This window comes from Neolamprologus multifasciatus, chromosome 7 (genome assembly GCF_963576455.1).
Source record: "Neolamprologus multifasciatus chromosome 7, fNeoMul1.2, whole genome shotgun sequence".
NCBI classification, from domain to species: domain Eukaryota; kingdom Metazoa; phylum Chordata; class Actinopteri; order Cichliformes; family Cichlidae; genus Neolamprologus; species Neolamprologus multifasciatus.
The window spans coordinates 66,702,225-66,725,713 of record NC_140445.1 but is presented as its reverse complement, the minus strand read 5'-3'; the positions used below and the strand labels follow the sequence as shown (position 1 = coordinate 66,725,713).

The 23,489-nt window shown below is 43.3% G+C and overlaps 1 protein-coding gene and 1 long non-coding RNA gene across 5 annotated transcripts in view; both read right to left on the bottom strand.

Annotated features, from left to right (window-relative positions):
- The window catches only part of cbfb (core-binding factor subunit beta), a 33,238-nt gene extending 11,303 nt beyond the window's left edge, over positions 1–21,935 (bottom strand). For 3 of the 4 annotated variants that reach the window (XM_085167331.1, XM_085167332.1, XM_085167328.1), the window contains exons 1-3: positions 21,495–21,934; positions 20,987–21,073; positions 17,106–17,222 (exon numbers count right to left, since the gene is read on the bottom strand). In XM_085167331.1, the coding sequence (XP_085023457.1) occupies positions 17,106–17,222; positions 20,987–21,073; positions 21,495–21,572 (282 nt within the window). In that variant the 5' untranslated portion in view covers positions 21,573–21,934. Of the gene's footprint in view, positions 1–17,105; positions 17,223–20,986; positions 21,074–21,494 lie in introns of all 4 variants that reach the window. The other variant, XM_085167330.1, reaches the window with a different exon arrangement.
- On the bottom strand, positions 1,694–17,101 carry LOC146515972 (uncharacterized). The gene is made up of 3 exons (XR_014875201.1): positions 8,410–17,101; positions 4,625–8,378; positions 1,694–3,627 (listed from the first exon to the last, which is right to left on the bottom strand). It is a non-coding gene; the product is annotated as an uncharacterized LOC146515972 (long non-coding RNA).
- Positions 21,936–23,489: the final 1,554 nt, after the last annotated feature.

Below are 23,489 nucleotides of genomic sequence, written 5' to 3'. Positions count from 1 at the left end.
CGTGCTTTGGCCCTGGGGTGGAGCAGCACGAGTTCATTGGAAATGACGGCTTTAAATCAGAATCTATCGGCTGTTAAAGCTCCGTGTTTGGGACGCGGACGCCTTCCTGACCCCTCCTGCTCCACCGTCTGTGAAAAAGACCACAAAGTACGTCAAGGCCTCTCCAGAGACTCTGTCGGACTATTAAATGACACACACACAATTACAACTGTGTACGTGCGACTGGTCGAGGTCGTTGAATGTACACGAATGTTTGTGATGCTTTCACTGTGACACAGTGTAGCTAAAATGATCAAACGTGAGTGTCGTATATCAAAAACTTTCGTTTTTAGATGCATTTGAATTTCAAAGCTTCTGGAAAAGGTCTGCGGCTTCTTTAATGGTCTCATTCAGACATTAGACTGCACAGCTTTCATCCCTTTCATTATTCATTGAAAATAAATGTAATCTTGCCTCAAATGTCACGTGTTTTCAGTTAAGTCAGAAAGAGAAACGGAACAACATTAGCCGATCGATAGCAGACCGTCCACGTCACTCTTCTCTGACCTTGTTTTGTCTCTGTTTTGTCTTTCCGTCAGTGGGAGGTGAAAGCTGTGATAATAAAGGGACTGGAAGCGCTCACTTATATTTCATGAACCTTCGTCTCTTCCTTGTTTGCTGAGCAGCACAGAGGATCAGGCTGTGGTCAGCGAGCGTATGCCGCAGTCTGCATGTATGCATGGACTGAGTTCAGACCACGTTCACGTCTGTAGGATCACGAAACTATTTCTCTGTTTGCATTTGCTGGGCTGAACTCCTGCAGGGAAATTCAAGTAGCTGCAAACTGAACTCCTTCTCAGTATTTGGCAATAGATAAAAAAATAATTAGAGTTTTTTTGGGTTCCATCAAAATACTCGAGGAACAGAAAACACGACACCAACAGCTCAAACGCTTTATTTCCTGTCTAGTGTAACTTTGTTTGACTTGCTGGGCAGGCAGCATGCTCAGGGTGTAACTCTCTGTTTCCACAGTGAAAGCAGCTGCCTGCTGTGGCCAAAGATGCCTCTGCAAGCCTGAACCTGCAAAAATCAATGTGCCTTAAAAACTTATATTTGATCACATTTCTCACTTCCTCAAAAACATACGGGGCTCATTCTACCAGTCTTTGTGCTCCTGAGAAAGGCCCTCAGAGATCAATAAAAACACATCTAATAAATCAGTATTGCGTTCTCAGCTCGTTTGCAGATGAACGGACGCAAAAACCCAAAGAAGCAGCCAAACACAGTCAGTTAAACACAGTCAGACTAAACAATGAATTTCACAAGATTTAAGAAATTATTTCAGCCAAAAGAGTTCATGATGTACGATGCAGGACACTCAGCCTTTTCTTTACCCTGATTTCTGAATGAAGCAGCACCTCTGACAGATGCAGAGTGTGTTTGTGTTTGTGTGTATTTTTATCAGCATCGATAAGTGTTATTGTATGAATGAACAAAACTTAAACACTTCCACAGACACACAGATGACTGGATTTCTCTGCGAGACACTGGGTGAGCTTTCTGGTCCTGCATTTTTACTCAGGCTATTTTTGGACGCTCTCTCACAGGACCTCTTTTACGACAGCTACCCACACTGCACCGGGGCTGCAGGGGAGACCGCACCCCAAGAGACTGTGGGTTTTTGTGTTTATTCGAGTGAATGTTTTTCTGTGTGTGTGTGTGTGTGTGTGTGTGTGTGTGTGTGTGTGTGTGTGTGTGTGTGTGTGTGTGTGAGAAAGCAAGAGAGAGCAAGAGGAATGGCTTCCACATCTGTGGGGCTGCATATTGCTTTTAAAAGAAAGCTTCATTTAGCTTGACAGGGAAAACGCGTGTGTGTGTTTGTGTGTGCATGTGTGTGTCTGTGCATGTGTGTGTGAGGGGAAAATATGTAGAAACGGCCCGACCACAGACTTCCTTCTGAGAGAGAACCATGTCAACCCCCACATCCATTTACTAAGACACACACGTGAAGACAGGAGGACTCACACACTGCAGCGAATATGAAAAACAAACAGAAATCCAGTGGAAATGTGAACCACATTCAGTGAAGCGCTGCCTCACTCTTACTCTCAGAGACGATGTATGTACTGGTTTAACTGGTAAGAGTTACACATACTTTAGTGCGACCGTCCACTGTGAGTCTTCAACAACAACGTTCGAAGCAAACTTCACGTTTTCACTTGTAAGAACAAACAGACTCTAAAACCACACGTGCCAACCTGCTTTGTCATCACATGTGAAGTTTACTGAGGTTAAATATACTTCACATGGTTTCCCATAACCGTGCATTTACCAGGGCGCCGCGGCTGTTTCTGTGTTAAAGGGCTGAGCGTGCACACAGACTGCTATTAAGTGACGTTAAGCGTGAGAAACAGTTTCCTTGGCTCGATTTTGTTCTTTTACTATTTCACTATTTTGAGTCCACGGCCTTTCAAATTGTACTTTCTCTTTGATAGGATCATCTCTGTGTGTGATGCCTGGTAAAAGCTGCAGTTGTAAAATGATTCATCGTTTTCATTATTCTAATGTTAGATTTTACACCAGCGAGTCTCCCGTTGCGCCTGACGATCTGAGATGTGTTGGGTTTATTTTCATTGAGGTCAAAATGCTTCTTTTGTCTTTTTCTCTGATCAGATCGATTTCTCTTTGGACTCTAACATTAAATCCTCAACACAGGAATCTTGCAGCATTGCACTGAATATAAATATATTTATTTATTAAGTCAGCGGTCTCCAACCTTTTTTGCGCCACGGACCGGTTTATGCCCGACAATATTTTCACGGACCGGCCTTTAAGGTGTCGCGGATAAATACAACAAAATAAAACTAGTATTGGTACCGAAAAAGAGAAAACCCATATGGAAAAGAAATAGTAAAAACATATGATTTACTCATGAAAGTGGCCACTATCTCAGTACTTTCATGTATTTCTTTAGTAAGTATCCAAAACATACAAGTTTCATTATATAATTTTTTAAGGGATCTTATATCTGTTTTCTCTCTTGTGTGCTTTTCATGCAAGTTTCATACAAGACAGAAACTTTATAAGAGTTATAAATATCTTTTCCATGTGGGAAGACCCAGGAAAACCGAGTAAACGATAAAAACGATAACAAAATAATGCTGAAAACCGATAAAAACCCTGAAAACTATACATTTCACACCTGAGCCTCAACTCTCGAGGCCCGGTACCAAACGACTCACGGACCGGTACCGGTCCGAGGCCCGGGGGTTGGGGACCGCTGGTTAAGAGACTATTTTGTCTTCCTTCCGTTTGTTTCGTTTTTGTTAATTGCTTTTAACGGTTGGTACGTGCAGTGTCGTGTGGTTCTTGGTTCTTGCTAAGTAATTATGACTTATTTTAAACCAGTGTGTGAGTGCACATGTGTGAGTGCACATGTGTGCGTTGGTCTTTGGTTCTTCTGATGATATCATAGAGTCACAATCAGCATCTTTTTTGTACTGTTGCTTATCCATCCATAGAAATGCAGACGTATGAGTGTGGCTAACATTGTCACTCATACGTTAGCATCATGCTCGCTCTCGTCTGTCTACTTCACACAGCTTAGATTGATGACGGACACGAAGAGGTCCCTCAGTGATTGGATGGCTGATGAAATCAGTGTTGCCAACTTAGCGACTTTGTCGCTATATTTAGCGAGTTTTCAGACCCCCTAGCGCAGGGGTCGGCAACCTGCGGCTCTTTTGTTCTTATACTGCGGCTCCGGGTGGTTTGGGAAAATAAATTAGAAGTATTTCGCTGAAGTGTATTTTATTTGTGTTTAGTTCTTTTTTTAACTTGTAGTTCTAAATTGGAAGATTATTGTGATTTTGAAATATAAAAATAAAATTATATCTTATTATTTTTTCACCGCTCAAAATAAGCGTCACACTTGCGGAAGCCGGTGTACTCGCCGAAACGCCGTGCTTTTATCGAGACTTTTGACCCCAGGTAGCCAGTTATGGATCTTCGATCCACATTATGTCAGCAGCTCCACCGTGAACTACGTTACAAACAAACACGCTCACGCCTCACAGACGACAGCTTACAGTCCTGTAAAGATGAAAGCCCCGAATTGCAGACACTGTGCGCAGCGGTCGGGACCAGAAGTCTTATTGTAAACATATCACGGCAGACCCGACGATGTTTGCATGAACACGCTTTTCAGCATCTCTTTATTGACCGCTTTTCACACACGGTTGCTGACGCACACAGCCGGCTGTAGCTTTGCAGCTCACAGCCCGACACACACCAACAACAGCACAGAGAGAGCAGACTTTAAGGCGGCGAGGCGTGATTGCGGGTGCCGCTCAGGTGCGTCCGCCTCCCAGCGGCGCTGCAGACCACGCCCCCCCACACACATTAACCAGGTAAAATACATATTTAGGCGGAATTTTGCAAATATCTATTTTTCCTTTTTTAGCAGCATAGTGCTTTTTTTCCAATCACTGTCTCTTCCACGATGTTATTTCTCTCTCCAACACCGTAGGTTACAATTACATTAGCATGACCAATTATGCAAATTAGGTGATGACGTCATCTACCGACTTCTAGCGACTTTTAGGACAGCCAATAGCGATTTTCCTTACTGAGGAGTTGGCAACACTGGGTGAAATATCCTGACTGACCTGTTGTGACCTTCACAGGTGTGTTTGTGTGTCTCTGCTCACTGAATATACGACTTCCTGTTACGTGTTACTCTTGACTGTTTAAACGAATTCTCCTCATGTGTTATTGATGAGGATACGTGACAGGAAGAACCAGTTAGTTTGTGAATGAGTGCGAATTTTATTTCTTCTGTGAATATTTGCGTTTGTGTAAAGAATAGAAATCTAATTGTCTTATTTTCTTCCACTTTGTCAGAAAAAACAGAGCCGAGCAAAGACGTATCACATGCTAACATCCACCGGTGTGTTGTAAGTGCTTATGTGTGTGTGTGTGTGTGTGTGTGTGTAACAAAGAGAAAGGCAGAGTATATGTTGGCAGACATTGTGTGACGCAGATGGAGGGAGATGTGTTGGCACACTGCCCTTCATTCAGCCTGATGCCAACCATCTAGTCAGCACAACAACCCACTACAGCGCACACAGACACACACAGACCAGTGCCCACAAAGTGTGTGTGATCACAATGGGTATCTGTGTTTCAGCCCGTTGAGTTGTGGCAGTGCGTCTCTCCTACACACGCAAACACAATCGAGTAACACAAAAACGTGCCTTCTTTAATCCCTCCATCACAATTCAGCACATAACTTTTTTGCTTTCAGGCGTGTGTGTGTGTGTGTGTGTGCGTGTGTGTGTGTGTGTGTGTGTGTGTGTATGTGTGTGTGTGTGTGTGTGTGTGTGTGTGTGTGTGTGTGTGTGTGTGTCTACTGTCTAAGCAGGAGGCACCGACTGATTTAGTGCAGTAATTATGTTATTATCCAGAAGAATGTAACATCAGTGTCTGGGGGGTTGAATGTGTCGATTACAAAGAGTCACACAAACACCAGCGTGTGTGTGTGTGTGTGTGTGTGTGTGTGTGTGTGTGTGTGTGTGTCTGTGTGTGTGTGTGTGAGATTTAGATTAAAGACTGTAGTAACTATGTGGAAATCTGTGTGTGTGTTATTCACACAATAAACACGTGCCCATGTGTGCGTCTGAGTCAGCAGCCAGATGCTTTCTTTCCCCGTTCGCTCCTTTCTTTCCTCTCATCGCCCGTGATCGCCTCGTATGATGCAGTGTGATATTCTTCTGCTCTGAAGAATGGAGGGATTTTGTAAAACAGTCTCAGGACAGCTGCGAGGATAATAAAGTGCACATCACATGAATCATTCCTGATTCATCCACAGCACACACGACGGCCTTCTCACAGCCAGCAGACGTCGTTTTCTCATCTCTGGAAGTTAAAGAAGGTGAGGGAGACGTTTGGAAAGAGTTTAGTCTAAAGATCGTAGCCAGCATGCAGGAGAAAAGATTCCCATATTCTCATATTTCAAATGGAACTCAATTCTTTATCTCAACAATAGCTCCGGTATGAATTCATTTAAGGCTTTATTCATCGCACACACACTACATGGATTGAAGCTCAATAGTTATCAACATGAACACTCTGTGATATCGCTGATGTGGGTCATTTTGAAACCATGTGATCAGTCAATAAAACCAGACAGAAATGGTTAATCCACTGACATATACTCATTATGCTAATAATGATGCAAAGGAAAATACGCTAAAACAGCTGTACTTACAATCACACAGACGGATCCTGCAGCCATGTTATGCAATAACATTAAAACCTATTCTAACTACAAAACGATTTAAAACCAATTTCCCGTCTCCAGAGGTGTAAAACTGCATTTTACACAGACGTGCCAAAAACTGCAGGTCTTTGGATTCATGCTTGAGTCAGTCCCCAAAGACCTCCGACTTTAACAAAGAAATCGACAAACTTGGTACAAAAAGCCAGCTCGCAGCTCCATGACAACTCTGTGGGTTTACTTTAAAGCAGGGGTGGGAACTCCAGGCCTCGAGGGCCGGTGTCCTGCAGGTTTCAGATCTGTCCCTGGGTCAACACACCTGAATCACATGATTAGTTCATTAGCAGGCCTCTGGAGAACTTCAGGACATGTTGAGGAGGTCATTTAGCCATTTAATCAGGACACATCTAAAACCTGCAGGACACCGGCCCTCGAGGCCTGGAGTTCCCACCCCTGCTTTAAAGTACGTGTGATTAAGAGCTTGACCACTTCGAATGAGGCTGGTGCTTACGCTGGCTGTGACCTCTGACTGTGTTCTTGGTTTCAGCTGAACGTCTTGTTTTTTTTTTAAGACCTCTTTTAATGTAATAATATAACACATAATACAGCTTACTGTGTGGTTAACTGTTAACAACCTGTGTAAAAACTGAGTGCTGCAGTTTTTCTCTGAGAATGAACCTTTAATAGCAACTAGAAAAATTTGCATTTCCTGCGAAAATGTTGTGTGGATGCTGTAACGCTGAAGCTGTCTGCTGAAAATAGCTGAAAAAGATGAAAAGCTGCAAAAATTGTATGGCAGTGAAGAAACTGAAAATTCTGCTGAAAACAGGCGAAGAAGCAGAAATTTTTGCTGAAAAGTGGTGAAAAGCCAAAAATTCTACTGAAAGGGGTAAAGACAGAGAAAGTTTTGCTGAAAAGTGGTGAAAATTTTTATTTTGCCCTGAGCAGGATTCAAACCTGGCCCTCCTGGTCTAAAGGCAGCTTCTCATCTCACTGAGCCAAAGTCATTCTCACAAGAAAAGAGATGGAGAGTCTGACAATTCTGCTGAAATGAGCAGAATCTGCTGAGAATTACGCTGATAAGAAGTGAAATGGTTGAAAATTCTGCAGAAAATAGGTAAATTAGCAGGATTTCTGCTCAAAATAGTTTTTTTTCTGAAAACAGCTGAGATTTGTGCTGATAAGATGTGAAAAGGCTGAAAATTTTGCAGAAGAGGTGAACAAGCAGAATTTGGGCTGAAAAGAGGTGAAAATTCTGCTGAAAAGAGTTCAAACAGCAGATTTCTGCTGAAAATAGGTTTTTGCAGAAGACAGCTGAAAAAGCTTAAATTTGTGTTGAAAAGAGTTAAAAAAAGTTTAATTGTTAACTGAAAGAAATGTTGCCATAAGCGGGATTTGAACCCGGGCCTCCCAGTCTGAGAACGGCTGCTCATCTCACTGAGCTAAAACACAGCTCAGCCCGGCGAGCAGGAACAAGTGACCACATTGATAATGTGTTCCATTCATTTCAATGGGCAAAAATATTGTATAAAAAGCTTAATATTTTAAAAAGTATATTAGTTAAAAGTACAAAAAGATATAGCAGGAATGAGCAGAAATAGCAGAATCTTGTGAAATTTGAATGGTGAAAATTGCACGAAAAATTGTGGAAGTAGTTAAGCGGCAAAGAACGGAGCAACTTGAAGAATAAAGTATAAAGAATAAAGAGAAACAGGAACTCAATAGTTATTGTGTGGATGCCTTTGAGGGCATCCACACAATAACTGGAAACTGTGTGATGTGCTCACATGTGCTTTCTGAGCTAGCTAGAGCTAGCTTAGCACAGTCCACCCTCATGTCCAAATATGGTCACTTTTGGCTCAAACATGGAGGAAAATGTAAAGCAAATTAATGACTAACTCAGCGCTTATTAAAAGCTCAAACTCAAAGCTGACAGTGATGATGTTACATATAAAGTTCACCTCAAAGATTAAAGTCATAGACCTGTGTGTGTGTGTGTGTGTGTGTGTGTGTGTGTGTGCCAGGTGTGACAGCAGCAGGTGTAGATAAAGCACGTTACTGGCCTTCTGTTTCTAATCCCCTGCTGAATACAGCCTAACGTCCTCAGGCCTATTGTCTCTGTCTGTCCCACACACACACACACACACACACACACACACACACACACACACACACACACACCTGCTAAAGCAACAGAAGTATAATAGCAGGGTACTCTTCTACTGTATGACCACTCTCTCTTCTTCTGCCTTTCCACCCTGTAATTATAAAGACTGCAAAACAACATGCGACACACACACACACACACACACACACACACACAGTAACTGCCAGGTCATCTTGGATAATGTCAAATACGACTTTGAGCTTCCATCTAAATGATCTGAGACAGATGTGAGAGGTGAAGACAAACAAACACGAACCCACGAAGAAGAAGCTTTTCTCAAACTGATCCACAGGCCTCACTTTTCAGTTTTCACAGAGTGAAAATGTTGAAACTTTTTTCAGGTCATATCTTTGTATTGCAAAACAATTCCTGGCAGTTGGTGCCTCTATTGTGAGTGCCTCGGCCCTGCCCCAGTCTGAATCTCTAACTGCCCCGAGACACATAATGTGCATCATTGCAATGCAAAGTCCTTTCTGTGTGCAGCAGAGTGCCAGACACTGTGGCATGTTCCTGTGGCTTTCATGGAAATATCATGCAAATCCTTCCACGCGCTGGAGACACACTTACAAACACGAGAGAGCACTAAATATTTTTCCAAAGACTCACACGTGCTGAAACGCACCTGCACATTTTGCATTGCCAAATATTCTGCAGACACAGTTTAACTGATATGATTGCAGATTTCCAAAGTATTGTGTTTGTTTTTCAGTCCATGAACTGAAGAGAAGCTGCAGGACATCAGAGGAGGTGAAGGTTACGTCCCACATCATGTGACCTGGACCTGCTTTACTCAGCTACTGTAGCAGGAATCAGATCATTGGTGTTTTTTGTATCTCACTATTCTCATTACATCATTATTTTCATCATGCTTGATTTTGTCAACAACAGCCGTGTGGAGCATGGGGAGGTGGGGGGCGGAGCTTAATGTCCAAACAAGAAAATGATTTATATCTGATCAGGCAAAGAAAAAAACTTTGCAGCAAAGCAGCAACATTTTCCAAAGAGCAACAGGTTGCCATGTTTACTGTGATGCAGGAAAACAGATGCATCTTGTAGGTTTGAAATAATGATGTTGCAGACGTCGTTCTCTCGTGGAGAAACGCTGTTGCCGCTACACCGATCCACAAACTGCAGCTGATCCATCAGGTTTGAACTCAGCCAACATCAGCGTCTGTTTCAAAGCTCAGCTTACAATCTGTGCTCATCCAGCATCTTATCAGGATTTAGCAGTTTCCCTTTTACATGCAAACCAAAGGTGATGGAGACCAAAGCAAGAAGTTAATGGGGAAACAGTGAAGTTTATATCACAACGTACTGTGAGTTTGCTACACATGACCCCTTAAACCATTTTAAAGGTTTTCTGATAGTTTTGATGCCAACATGTGAGCTTGGGTGTGAAGTAGGGATGCACCGATACCGATACTGGTATCGGGTATCGGGACCGATACTGTAAAATGTGGTATCGGTTAACTCGTAAAAGTTAACCGATACCATGAACCGATACTAACTTATTTCATTAATCAGAGGGTGGTTTGTCATTTTTGTTGTAGTTTTTTAGATTGGCCACTAGGGGGACATCCCGCGCTAAACAGGCACAGGGTTAGGCGAGTGAGACTGGCAGCTCCAGATAAAAAAGAGAAACTGGAGGCTGCTGTAGCTAGGCTAAACAAAATGTCAGCAGTGTGGAACAGCCAACTTTAACTCAGGTTTTGGAAAAGCGAAGAAAAATGTCAAGAGAAAATCCACGGGCAGTTAAAATAACAGAGGCTCTGACTCATTTTATCGCTCTGGATGACCAGCCAATGCCGGTCGTGGAAAACATAGGATTCTTCTCAGCATGCTCGAGCTGCGATATGAAATTCCCAGCCGCCCACACATCAGGGAGATAATGGTGCCAAAAGTTTCTAAAGAGGTAAAGACAAGCAGTGTGTGCGCGATGTCAGTCCTTGGTTTAACGGCACAGTGGACTGATGATCCACGGGCAGATGAGGAGTTTGTTCGTCAATGCCAAATACTTTCGTTATTTTGTTTGTTTGTTTACAATATGGACACTCTGCAATAATTTAACAGTTTATTTTATTCTCAAACCTAATTTGTATTTATTTTATTCCAAACAGAAGTGTTTATTTATTATTCTGAAAGCTCGAGACAGTGCCAATAGTTCAGTGATATTTTGTTAAATTACAATGTGGAGACTCTGCAATAATTTAACAGAAGTGCTTATTTTTCACTTGAAATTTTTTGTGGTCATTTTTATTAAGATTTTATTTTTTATCGGCAGAGAATAAAATAAAACCTGTCTTCCAATTCATTGCATTTGTGTGTGTGTGTGTGTGTGTGTGTGTGTGTGTGTGTGGTAGAAGTATCGTTTTTTGTACTCAGTACTCAGATCCAAGTATCGGTATCGTATCAGTTTTTAAAAAATTGGTATCGTTGCATCCCTAGTGTGAAGCTAAAGCCAACACACGAAAAGCCTTTAGTTAGTTAACGCGTCTTTTACGAGGATGGTGGTTCAACACTGCTCACTGAATTTAAATCTGAAAAACCAGCTGTATTTGTCACTGTAAGGAAGGCTCAGGGCGCTGCGACGACGGCAACAAAAGAGTTCAGCACATTCACCTGTGTCCTCGTCTGAACGTGAATTATGAATGAATGAAATGAGCAGAAGTGAATTCTTTCCTCGATGGGCTTTCAGGCTGCCAGTGCACCTGCTGACCACATTTTGAGCACCCTAAGCGTAAAAAAAGAAGAATAACTCAGAGGCACAAAGTACACATAAAACATTTCCACTCAGAACACTGGCTGTCCTTCTTTTTGTAGAGGCAGGAAAACCATAAAAAACAGCAACGGGAAGAGAAAAGTGTGCGATCGCGTCAGGACATCTGAGGCTCACGGGGACAGAAACACACAGGTGACCTGTTGCACGTCTTTGTTCCAGCTCAGCACACGTTTACTGGAAGAGAAGGACTCAGAGAGAGGACTGACACACTCGTGCTGGATTCCTCACCAGACTGAGTCCAGGAAGAGAGCTCCATTCAAACACAAAGATGTGAGCATGCAGCACGGGGACGCGCACAAAGAGCACACAAACAGAGGACACCAGACAGAGCAGTGCATTGTGGGAGTGGGTGTGGTCATTGATCTGAGCCCTTGAGCAGGAAACATGATACTCTGTGGGAGGAGAAGCACATGGATGTGTGTGGATGTGTGTGGATGTGTGTGTGTGTGTGTGTGTGTGTGTGTGTGTGTGTGTGTGTGTGTGTGTGTGTGTGTGTGTGTATGTGTGGGTGTGTCTTTGTGGGGCTCAGATCAAAGTTTACTTTAACTTATTTCAATCAAACAACCTTCATTAAAATGAACAGAAAAGCCACTCGGGCTGTCTGAGTAACACACACACACACACACACACACACACACACACACACACACACACACAGGCTTGGATGAAGAGAAGCAGTAGCAGAGGGAACCAATTAGTGGTCTGGCTTTGATGATGTCACTGACAAGTCACGCACCGATGGCACAGCTTCCGTTCAGAGGGAAACATAACACCGCACGCACGCACGCACGCACGCACACACGCACGCACACACGCACACATGATGCTGCTGTGAGTCCTGGAGGCTTAAAGCTGATGAATAAATTAGAGAGCAGCACAGGCGTCAGATAAGGAATGATGTGAGGGGCTTGTGTGTGTCAGAGAGATCGCTGCCATCTGGAAGAACTTTTTCACCATCTTTGAAAACAACGCTGAGGTTGGAGCACGAAGAAGACAAACACACTGAAATGCACATTTAGGTTCACAGCTGGCGTCTTCTCACATTGATCAAAGAAGCCAAAGCATTTGCATCCATCACAGTGTGACTCTGACTTCATTTGAAATGTCCACTTTCTGCAGCAGCTGATTTGCACCACTGTTGTGTATCTAACCTAAAAAACATTTTCAGAGTGACTATGATTGCGAACATTCTTCTTCTGAAAGCTGTCGATGACTCAAAAGTTGTCCGTTTACTCTTGGCGTGGAGCTGCGGCGGTGCAATAACATACATCGACAGCTGTGTCCATATTTGCCATATTTTCTATTCACTCCTATCGATCTGGAACAACTTTTATCTGCAGGCACAATAATCGTATCTAATCATTTGGCACGGAGAGGCACGGACAAAGAGAGAGTGAGGCCCGCTGGGTGTGCGACATATTTGTATGAATTAATATAAAAAGTGGAGTTAATTTCCATCAGTTGTCACGACAAACGGTAAGTTATCACCTGACAATTCTTTAAAGTGTTTTGGGTTGCGAGCTCGACGACTTTGCAGATCTGATTACTCACCAGTGTTGGTCAAGTTACTTGAAAAAAGTAATCAGTAACTAATTACTGATTACTTCCCCAAAAAAGTAATCCCATTACTTTACTAATTACTTATTTTCAAAAGTAATTAGTTACTTAGTTACTTTTTAAAAACACGATTTACAACCTGAATAGGTGATAAAGTGATAGATCTTTCAGCCCAATTCTACTTTTTCTGCATAATCATCATACAAAATGTAATCAAATGGAAAAGTCTCTTTTTAAAACTTGTTTTATTAGTTTTAATCTTTTAACTTTATGCATGAAGCAAACATTTAATTATCTGCAACATTCTCTGACTGGAAGAAATTAGTTTAACATTTAAACCTATTTTCTGCACATTCCAGCACATAAAATAAAATATTTTTTGTGTGTTTACACTCAGTCTTTCAAATAGATGCAAGTAAAACACAGCAGAAAATAAATAAAGTCAAAGACTAGCGGTCCTGTTGCTCTATTTTCACCTGTAAAGCAGGAGTGGGGTAGGCGGAGGTTTACCCTGGTGCAGGTGTGCAGCGGTCAGTGGAAGAATCCGTGAGTTTCTCTGTGAGTTTCCCATTACGTCGTAGCTACTCGGTGCTTGTTTGGAAGTTTAGGGGTTTTTTTCGCTGTAAAAAGAAGTTTTCTTCCCACGCACAACGGACACTAATGTTTTTGTCACTTTTTATGGAATCAAACTCAAAGTAAGGTCAGTACTTCCACGCTTTAAACGCTGCACGCTCATACTCTCTCTGCACTCGATATATGATCCATTGTTGATCTGCACACAGCTGTTGTCACGAACGTCGCACTCGCTTACGTCACTGTCATGAGACATTCTCGCAAAAAAATCACGGTTTTAGTAACGCAGTAACGCAGCGTTCCTACGGGAAAGTAACGGTAATCTAATTACCGTTTTTGCAATAGTAATCCCTTACTTTACTCGTTACTTGAAAAAAGTAATCAGATTACAGTAACGCGTTACAAGTAGCGGGCTCGTCGTACCGGATCAAAGTCAGAACACTTAACAGAGACGGAGCCTCAGCGCTGAAAACCATCACACAACAACTTTACAGTTCATACACGTGCGACTGAAAATGGTTCATGAACATGTTTTCAGTTTTTCTGCGTCTTCACACGCAAAACATTCTCTCTATTAGGCAACTTCTGCTTAATGCTAATATTTAATCAGCCACTCACATGGCAGCAGATCAATGCATTTAGGCGCGTAGACATGCTCAGGACATCCTGCAAAAGAGCATCCGAATGTCGACAAAAGGTCATTAAGTGACTGCAAACGTGGCGTGGTTGTTGGTGCCAGGTGGGCCGGTCTGAGCATTTCAGAAACTGGTGATCTACTGGGATTTTCCCCATGCACCCATCACTGGGGTTTACAGATCACAATAAAAAGTAAAGAAAGGAGAAAGTATTCAGTGAGCAGCAGCTTTGGCAAAAGTGCCTTACTGATGCTGAGGTCAGGAGGCAGCTGTAATCAAACCTCTTAAACCAAGAAGAGCATCTCTGAATAACAATACACCGAACCCTCACACAGCAGCAGAAAGCCACAACACTGGTGACACTGCTAACAACAAGTGGACTGCACAATCATCACACCTCAATCCAAAAGAGCACCTTTACTTTAGCACCTCGGGTCCGAACAGCAACCCAACGGTGTTATGGCCTCTTCCCCTCGATTCTTTTGGGTCAGTGAAAAAGGCGATGTCTCGAGCTGTCCTGTTACAAGCTGCAGAGTAGAGGAGGATGGGAATGTGGCGAGAAAGGCAGATATCCATTTTAGAAACGTGGTTACTCCCACGAAAGAATCAACGAAGGGGAAAAGCGATTTTTAAGGACTTTCATGAACAAAAAAATGACTCAACAAGCATCTAACAAATCACATGTAAACACGATTAACAACAACTACTCTGATTACAGAAGAAAGCACCACTCAGTATTTGAAACTTAAATAATAGTGTGTAGTTGTTTTGTCGTTAAACAGCAACATTTATTTAGAAATGGGTTTAATTTTCAGGTCACACCTGCCTCTGAACACGGCACGGTTGACCCAGATAGACCAATCCAACGCTGAGCGCGACGCAAAGTCAACGTTTTGACATTTTAATGCTCCAAAACTCTAAAATAAGAACCGTGCTGTCGTCTGTTTCAGACCAAGCTGCTGCCGGCGCTACAGTTCCTGTGCAGAGGCTTGCTAGCAACTTAGCAGCTAACGCTAAAATTAACCTCCTCCACAGCTGGCTCCCATTAGCCTGCAGCAAAACAGCGAGCCTGTAACTTCTACACTCCCTCTCTCCCTCTTTCTTACACACACCCCATATGCTCAGTCGCCAAGTTTAACCTGGCTGTGCCACTCTTTTGGTTTGGCACCATCAGTGTTTGGAAACGAAGGCGGGAAAAGGGGAGAAATGGAGGCGTAGAGCAGATGAAGTGAGGATGAGAGCGAGTGGGGGATGAAGCCCACAGTGTGGGAGTGAGGATATGTGCAAAACATACCGGGAGTGGACGGAGGGTTGGATGGACCCATTTTCTTTACCATTTATCTAACTTAGGGACCCAAAGGATCTGAGTCCAGCTGGCAGAGTGAAAAAAGCTGAAGCAGTATGGATGTTGATGTAAAATCAAAAGAATAACGAACAGAGAAAGGATCAGGAGAACTACAAGAAAGATAACCCCATTTATATCTAAAGTTACCCTGTGCTGTAATTTCATTTTGAAAAGTTTTCGTCTGCACGAATTGTTTTGCAAGCAGTTAAAACCCCAACTATCCCCGAGCATCGTGTTTCTCTGTGTGGGTTAGCCGTGACAGTAATTAAGAGAAGAAGTTGCAACGTACACGAGATCTCTGGCCTGGCCTGACAGTCATCTTCTGCAGGAAGGTCCAGTGGGAGAGCGAGGCAGTGTGTGTTTGTGTGCGTGAAACTAAAGATATTGGTGGAGTAACACTGCAGAAACTGTACACCGAGTGCACGAACAAAGGTTCTGCACTGATACGGCAGAGTGGAGTTGTTTGCACTCGGGAAACCGCGCTCTCCTGTGTCGTTTAATGAAAATGAATCTTACATCAAAGAAAAGATCGTCTTTTGTTGGAGAAGCATGAAAGGAGAGTGTCCTCGAGCCGGACAGCGAGCAGAAGGACTCGTTTGTGTTTCAGTTTAAAACATGAATATGGAGTCAAACGCCACGCTGTCTGCACGAGCGTCAACATTGTTCGTCTCACGAGGGAGACGCAGACAGCGAGGCCTCGACTTTGGCGCTACCAAACAACTGTTGAGCTGCTTTACATTGACGAGTGCTGGCCTCATTAAAACTTCATAGATCTGTGAGCAGCATTAAGGTGACAGAGAAGATGCAAACCGTACGCGTGCATCCTTTTGCCTGACACTAAACACAAAGTCTGCAAAATGCTAATCACCCATTAACACGAGTGCACACACACACACACATGAGTTCCCAACGTCAGGGCACTTGAGCTAAATAATTAACAGTGTGAGATTAGCCCGTCAGCCTCAGGGCGCGGAGGTCCATCGATTCCCCAGAATGCATTTTTAATGAGCCGCCAGCCGGCATTCATTTCAGCTGGCCAGTGTCCGTGGAGGGTCTTCTGACACACGCACACACACAACCATAGGAAGAGTCCAGGCTTGGCGCCAGGGGACACAATTAACATACACATAAACACGGCAGCGCCGGTTTACGAGCAGTGGATATGACTTTGGAAGCAGCAGCAAACGAACATCTTGTGAGCTCAAAGTTGTTTAACTTCTTTGATGTTAGAAGCTCAAACAAGGTTTTCATCAGTTTGCTGTCGTGAGAGACGAAGCTCAGTTTCACCTCTGAGAACAAGATCGTGTTCACAGTCACAATCAGCCCACGCTGGTTTAAAAGCTTCTCTTTGCAAAAAAGACTAAATGCGTCCACATCTCATTGATCCAAGTCCATCGTGGGCGCCTGTGCGACCCCTGACACACAAATCAGTGTTTTCTGTCGGCTGTTATTGGCTAAAAGTTGAAGTCAAACATGTCCTGATACACGTCTACTCAGAAATTCACATGAGGCTTTTTTTGTCTTTGGTGTCATTTTCATTTCTTGAATAAAAGCGGAACAGAAAGCAAAGGGCAGACACCGTTTCTCTATTTTTTTGTTAAAAGTTTCACAATGTCAACGTTATATGAATCAAGCACACATGACTAAACATCTGTTTTCAAACCTGTGCAGGTTTTGCTGTTTGCGTGATTAAAGGTGCAAACGATGCGCCTCGCTGCCTGACACTGACTGCTGCGCTTCACACTACAAAATGAAAGAAATGTGTTTGCTGGAGCATCTTTCACTCATCCTACCCTTCCCGACTCCCTTTCGAAGTCGACGTATTCCCTGGTAGGAACCTGCCTCTGATCTCCGTGCAGGTTGGCTGGGAAGAACTGGAGCGAGAGGTTGGTACCTGTCGCTACGAAGGCCTGTGGAGGAATGGAAACGAGATCATTTGAAATGTGCATGAAGTTCTGATTTTTTGAAAACAGATCTCAACACAGAACTTTTTAGACAACTGGTGTTTTGACTTCAAAATGCTCGTTTTCATTTAGCTTCTGAGGAAAATAACAATATATTTTACGCAGGACTTCGGTACCACAGGTCTTCACTATCCATGCTCTGCCTACAGGCTCTTGCTTACTGCTGTCACACATGAACACAGCTTTAGCATCAGTGTACACGCCAGTATTAGGAAGCCAGTGACGTCCAAGCAAAGAGAGGAGCTGAAGGCCCGTTTGGGACGGCTGCATTTACACTTCCACGTTTCTTTTTCTGTCACTGTTTGGTTAGATAGGCAAAAAGAAAAAACCTACTTGGTTTGGTTTAATAATTCAAACATGGACTTTCTGAGTTACATTTAACAGTGTCGCTTGCTCTGTATTTGTTTTGTGACTTTTATTGAACTTTATCAGGCTGCACATTAAAAATATTCCTAAAAGGGTGTAAAGAGGACTAATATTGACTGAGCAAGCTCAGTATGTAATGACTCAGAGTGATAATAAGAGGATATTGCACAGCTGTGGCTCTGGATGAGCATTTTTATCTGCTCGACCTTACTGTTATATCTCAGCTTGGGCCTTGAAACTGGATAACAAACCAGAAGCTGGCATTTAGAAGTTCAGTAGTTTTGCATTATTGTAATTAATCAATGTTAATCTCTTTTTTCTTAAAATGTCCAGAAATGCAGAAGAAGTACATTCAGCAGGAAAGCTGAAAATAAGTGACAAATGTTAAAGCCTCCTCCTCTTTGCCTTTCTGAGGTTCTTCGTGGTCTAACCGCTCTCCTCTCAGAACAAAAGCTCCAACTGAAACAGCGGCCTGCTCTCCTCACAAACATATAATCACATCAGGCTCGAGTGTTTCTTCTTTTCGCGTTTCTGTGAAACAGCTTCTCGCTCTAATGGGATGTGCTCCGCTCGGAATATGCACACGTACCTCCACACAAACACACAGAAGCACAAATGAAATGAAAATCAATAAAATGCATTTCTCCGTTGCAGTCAGAAAGCAACGAATAACAGAGAGGCAGAAAATTAGGTTAGAAAATGTCGTTTTTATAATGCGAACACTGTCTTTGTGTGTCCGTGTGATGTGTTGCGTTTGCTGAGACAGATCAATACTAAGGGCATTAGTGATGCGACTGAAACTGGAAGCATATGAATTATGCACCCTTTCAAATCTGTCCCTCATCAGAGAGCAAAAACTGAATGAAAGAGAAGAAGGACGGAACGAGGGGAGCAGAGAACAGCCGAGTCATCGTTTCTGCTGTATTTGAAGTATTGGATTACAACCATCTGATACTAATTTGCTGCGCCTACTACTGCTGGGAGAAAAAAGAGGGAAGGGGAGGCAAAAAGAGAGATGGAGGGAAACGGAGACAAAGGAGCAGAAAAGAAGACAGAAGTGGAGGAGAGGAGACGAGAAACTGAGGCGAAGGTGGAGGAGACGTGAAGTGAGACGAAGAGACGCATGAGGAGCAAAGAAAATGAAGTCAAAGGAGATGAAGATGCAGAGAGAGACAGAGAGCAGCGCAGCATGAAAATCGATAGTAGTTTAGAAAAGGACTCATCTCTAATGAGCTGAGCTGAAGATCATTTACTTTGAATTATTGTCGCATCCATCAGATCAATCCTGAACATTGGCCCTGCGATCAGAGCCACGCACCAGTGTGTGCGTGGCTCGTTTCATTTCTCGTGATACGTGTCTAACAAAATACCGAAGCACAGAAACGAGATAAATGAGTGTTTCTTTCAAAGCCATAAAGACTTACTGCACATCTGATTTTACTTTCAAAAAATAATGAAAAACAAAACCACTAAAACTTTGTCTTTGATTTTTTCATGTCGAGCAAAATTAATCCTACAGTTCGTCCGGAAGTCTCACATGTTTGTTCTGGAAATCGATTTATTTAAAGTCCCAGAGATTTAAAAGTCTTTGCTGGAAAAAGATCTGATGTCATTTTTTTCCCAGTTGTTTTTAAAAGTTAATAATTGATTGACGGCGCCTTTTATTAAAAGCTACACGTTAACGTGCTGTGACGTCGCTACACACACGTTGGAGGTCAAACTTTAAAATCCAGAATTAAAAAGCCTTTGTCTCCATAAAAGGCCAGCCTCGACAGCGCATTTGACTCGCATTGTGTCTAATAGTCGTTCACCGTTAAAATAGCAGGAGGTCTTTACGGCGTCAGGCCGACAGATAAATCAGAGGCATGATGTCACAGCTGCCGTCAAACCGTTAAAACCGTGGCCATCAATTCTCACGGCAGAAGAGGCTTATAAATACAGCGCGGACAGACAGACAGACGCAACGCGGCCCACTAAAAGATGGTAAAACTAGATGGCCTGCGCCCTCCGGGCTCACCGCCGCTGCCCGAGGATGACAGCGTGTTTGTGAAAAATACCACGAGGATGACTAAGACGGCAGAAGTTGCTCTGTGTTTGCGCCAGCAGCCCGAAGGCTTTCTCGCCTGACCTCACCTTTTATTGGAGGCGTGATAGTTTGAAACAGACTTGGATAATCGCATCATTAGAATATTAATGTGTCCAGACTTGCTTTGACGCTATAAACGCTGCGCCCTGTGTGTTTGAAAGGAAACAAAAGCGGGTCACGTGGGTTTGTTTGCGCTTACTGTGGAGAAAGCTTTGTCGGTGAAGACGGTAACATATGCAGATACGTTTCTGTTACAATGTTGCTGTTAAAGTTCGACACTGAGCTTCATGCAGAGGAACATGTTGCACTTTCACAGAATTCATCTCACACTCAGATTTGTTTTAAAGCCGTCACAGCGACATTAAGTGCTGCTCACACTGTGGGTACAAAGAGAGCGCACTGCTGAATCCTGCAGTTTCACCTGCATTGCACTATAATTGACACTGTGATGCTGTGACAGTGAGCTCGAGTAAAGCCATTTGCTTTTGGGAGGCATCCAGTCAAACTGGACGTTTGACTGGATGCACTGGAAGAGCGGAGCGAGGCGGGCAGAGCCAGCTCACAGTTACCTCCTGCTGCAGCAGCTCCCCACAGGCTCCCCACTAAGTGAAAATAAAGAAAAAACTTTTTACATAAATCAGTGTGACGCAGGCGACAGCAGAGCACGGCACCGCCCAGCACAACTGAGTATCTAAACTAAAATAGTAATCTAATTACCAGGTATTAATCAGTTACATGATTATTGAAAAAATACTCTTTTGTATCATTACTGTCGTCTGGTTCCTGTGTACAACAACATTAGACAAGCAAGGTGAGGTTTAGCTTAAGTGGCAGCTTCGGGCCCCAAATTGCACCTCCTGCTCTGTTCGTTGGAACCGTGAAGCCTGCGTGATGACATGTGACGACTGCAGCTGCACAGCAGAGGAAAGAAGCCCGCGAGTGAAGTCTGGTGGGTCTGCATGTCTGATAACAGGTCTACTTCCTGGTGCAGGGACGCATCAAAATATCCGCACAAAGCCAGTTTAACAATAAGGTTTCATAGTGTCGCGTATTAGTGCCGCGACCGTGTCTTTGTGATTTCTTATACTAGTGCCATTCACAACACCATCCAGCCACTGCACATCACATCAGTGCGCTTGTTATAAAATGAAAAGTTTCTGCACTTTTCCCGCTGTTTGTGTCACATTATGGGTCCACAGGACTACCCCCCCCCCTCCAGTTATTTTCTATAAGGAGTAAAAATGTTTGTTTTGCTCACCACTTCCGAGCGTCCATCTCTGCAGGCGTTCTGGAAACGAGCTTGTCTCTCCTCGTGGGGCCGGTCTCTGAAGCCCGTGTATTTAATCTACAGAGAAAAGAATAACACACATACCTGTTACATGAAGCTGGATTTGATTTGGCATCTGCACTGAATGGGACTGATTGCTATTCAGAAAGCTGCAATTTGAAGATAAGCGAGAGGAATTTAGATTCTTGATGTCAGAAACAGATCCTTCTTTCTACTCTGTTGTTTGTATTTTTAACAAAAAACTAAAAATACATACAATTTTTTTTGTTCATCCGGGATTAATATCACAAATAAATCCATAACGACATAAAGGAAAAGAGCAAAAATAACAAAGAGTAACAATGCAACTTATAAGAAAGCCTCTCTGTGCGCCAGTCTTTATTAGTTTTACCCAACAGTGTGAAGTTTGTCACAGCACGCTTCTCTCCTCTAACGAGCCTCTTTCTCTCTGTATTTCCGCCGAGCGCCGCAGACTCACCTCACACTCCCTGCTCAACTTGCGGAAAAACTCCTCATTCTCAAACTTGCTCCTCTGGTCCGGGACTACCCGCGGCATCTTCACCAACACTTTGCGGCCACTTGAGATTCGCCTCTTTTTCTTTTTTTGGTAATTATCCCGCAGCGCAGTTAAGTTAAAGTGTGCTGCAGTCCGTCCCTCACTCCGTCTCTCTTTCACTCACTTCTCTTCCGCGTCTGTCTCTCTCTCTCTCCCCCTCTCTCTCTCTCTGTGTTTTTTTCCTTCCCTGTGTGGAGCAATGTGCTCTGCGCTGCTGATCTGTGTGATTGTGACTGCTGCTGACACACTGATGATCTGCCTCTGCCTGCGGCTCCTGCGCGCTCCGGGTCGCCTCTAGCTCCAAATGGCTCTTATTAAGTGACCCACAGCGACAGATAAAGCTCAGTTTGACCGTGTAGCTCTCCCTCCCTCCCCCTCCCTCCCTCTCCCGACGAGCGTCTGATCTCAAGCAAGTGGCAACAAATGAGCGCGTCTCAAGTCTACCTGTAACTTTCAAGTGCTTCTTCTCAGTGGGCCTACCGACTACCCGTGGGTCAAGAGGGCTTAAGCACCAAACAAAGGCGCTTAAGTCTGTAAAGTTGCTATTAGAATAAACGCAGGGATGCCAGGGAACAAAGCTGTTTTATGCTCTGGCAGCACAGGAAATATTTGTCTGGTGTGTAGCATAATTTGCATTTTCATTCATGTATCAGCGTGATTTAGCAAAAGGTCAAAATGCTTCCAAAATGCAGTATTCCCGGAGTTAAAATGAATTTTAAAAAAGGAAATAGCTACAATTCATCACTAACAGCCCGCAGTATCATTGTGGAAGAGTACAAGCAGCCGTTTGTTACACTTCTTCCTTCAGTTTCTCATATAATAACAGAGCTCTTGCTTTCTCTTTCTCTCCTTTTTCCCTTCGTGGTAACGCTTTGGCAGGTCGTTAGCGCCGCTGTCAAAGGTCACATTTACGACAGTTTAGAAAGTACTTGAAGGCATCAACAGTCTACTTCCTGGCTCCGTCGAGTCGCTCTTGTGACTGTACACCGAAAATACCGCCCCCCTCAGCCACCCACCCCCATCCCATTTCCACTCTACCCCATGCCCACACCTCCATCCCCCCATTCACAATAATAATAATACTACTACACACGCTACCTAACGCGCATGCGTCTACTTTGGGCCGCAGTAACTTTATAGGATCCTTATGTGAGAAGTGGAAGCGGGAGGGAGCGCATAAAGAGGGGGCGGTGTAAATGATGGGTGGTGTTCTGATTGTCTGGTTGTCTAACATTTACAGATTTACTGATGCAATCGACAAATCCTTTGAACATCTCCTCAGACAGACTGTGATGACTTTTAAAGTAAACACACAGTAAGAAACACCAGGTTACTGAGAAGAGTGAGGACTAAATAAATAAGTTTAAAACCCCCACAGCTCCATCTCACCCACGATGCATCAGCGAATGCTGCAGGAAATCATTGTACCTGTGGCCGTTAAACTCCAGGCTAAGCTCCTCTTTATGACATTGAATTCTTTTATTATTTGTAATTAAGACTTTTTGTTCTTTGTTTCATGTTTACGTTTTATGTGAGTGTCTGTAACAAAACGATTTGGATTCATAACGCCCTGTGATTGTGACCAACAAGAACTTATTTAACAAAGTTTAAGTCGCTGCTTTAATATTTGGAGTTTCTCTGCTTTTTTCCCTGAATGTGCCTGAAATTTCAGAAACGGATGCTTTACTCGAGTATGCTTCGCTGAAGGTTGGAGAACAGCTGCTGTGATAATACGCTACGTTTTTTATTATTAACATGCACGTTTGTGAGCTTTTCTCATAAATTACATTAAAAATGTTTTAAGCACAGTGACAGACAGCTGACCTGTCCCGGGCTACCTTAGCTTTGGTGCTCTGACAGCTGAATTACATAAATGGAAGAAAATGGACGGATTGAAGTTTTCCTCAGATTTTGACA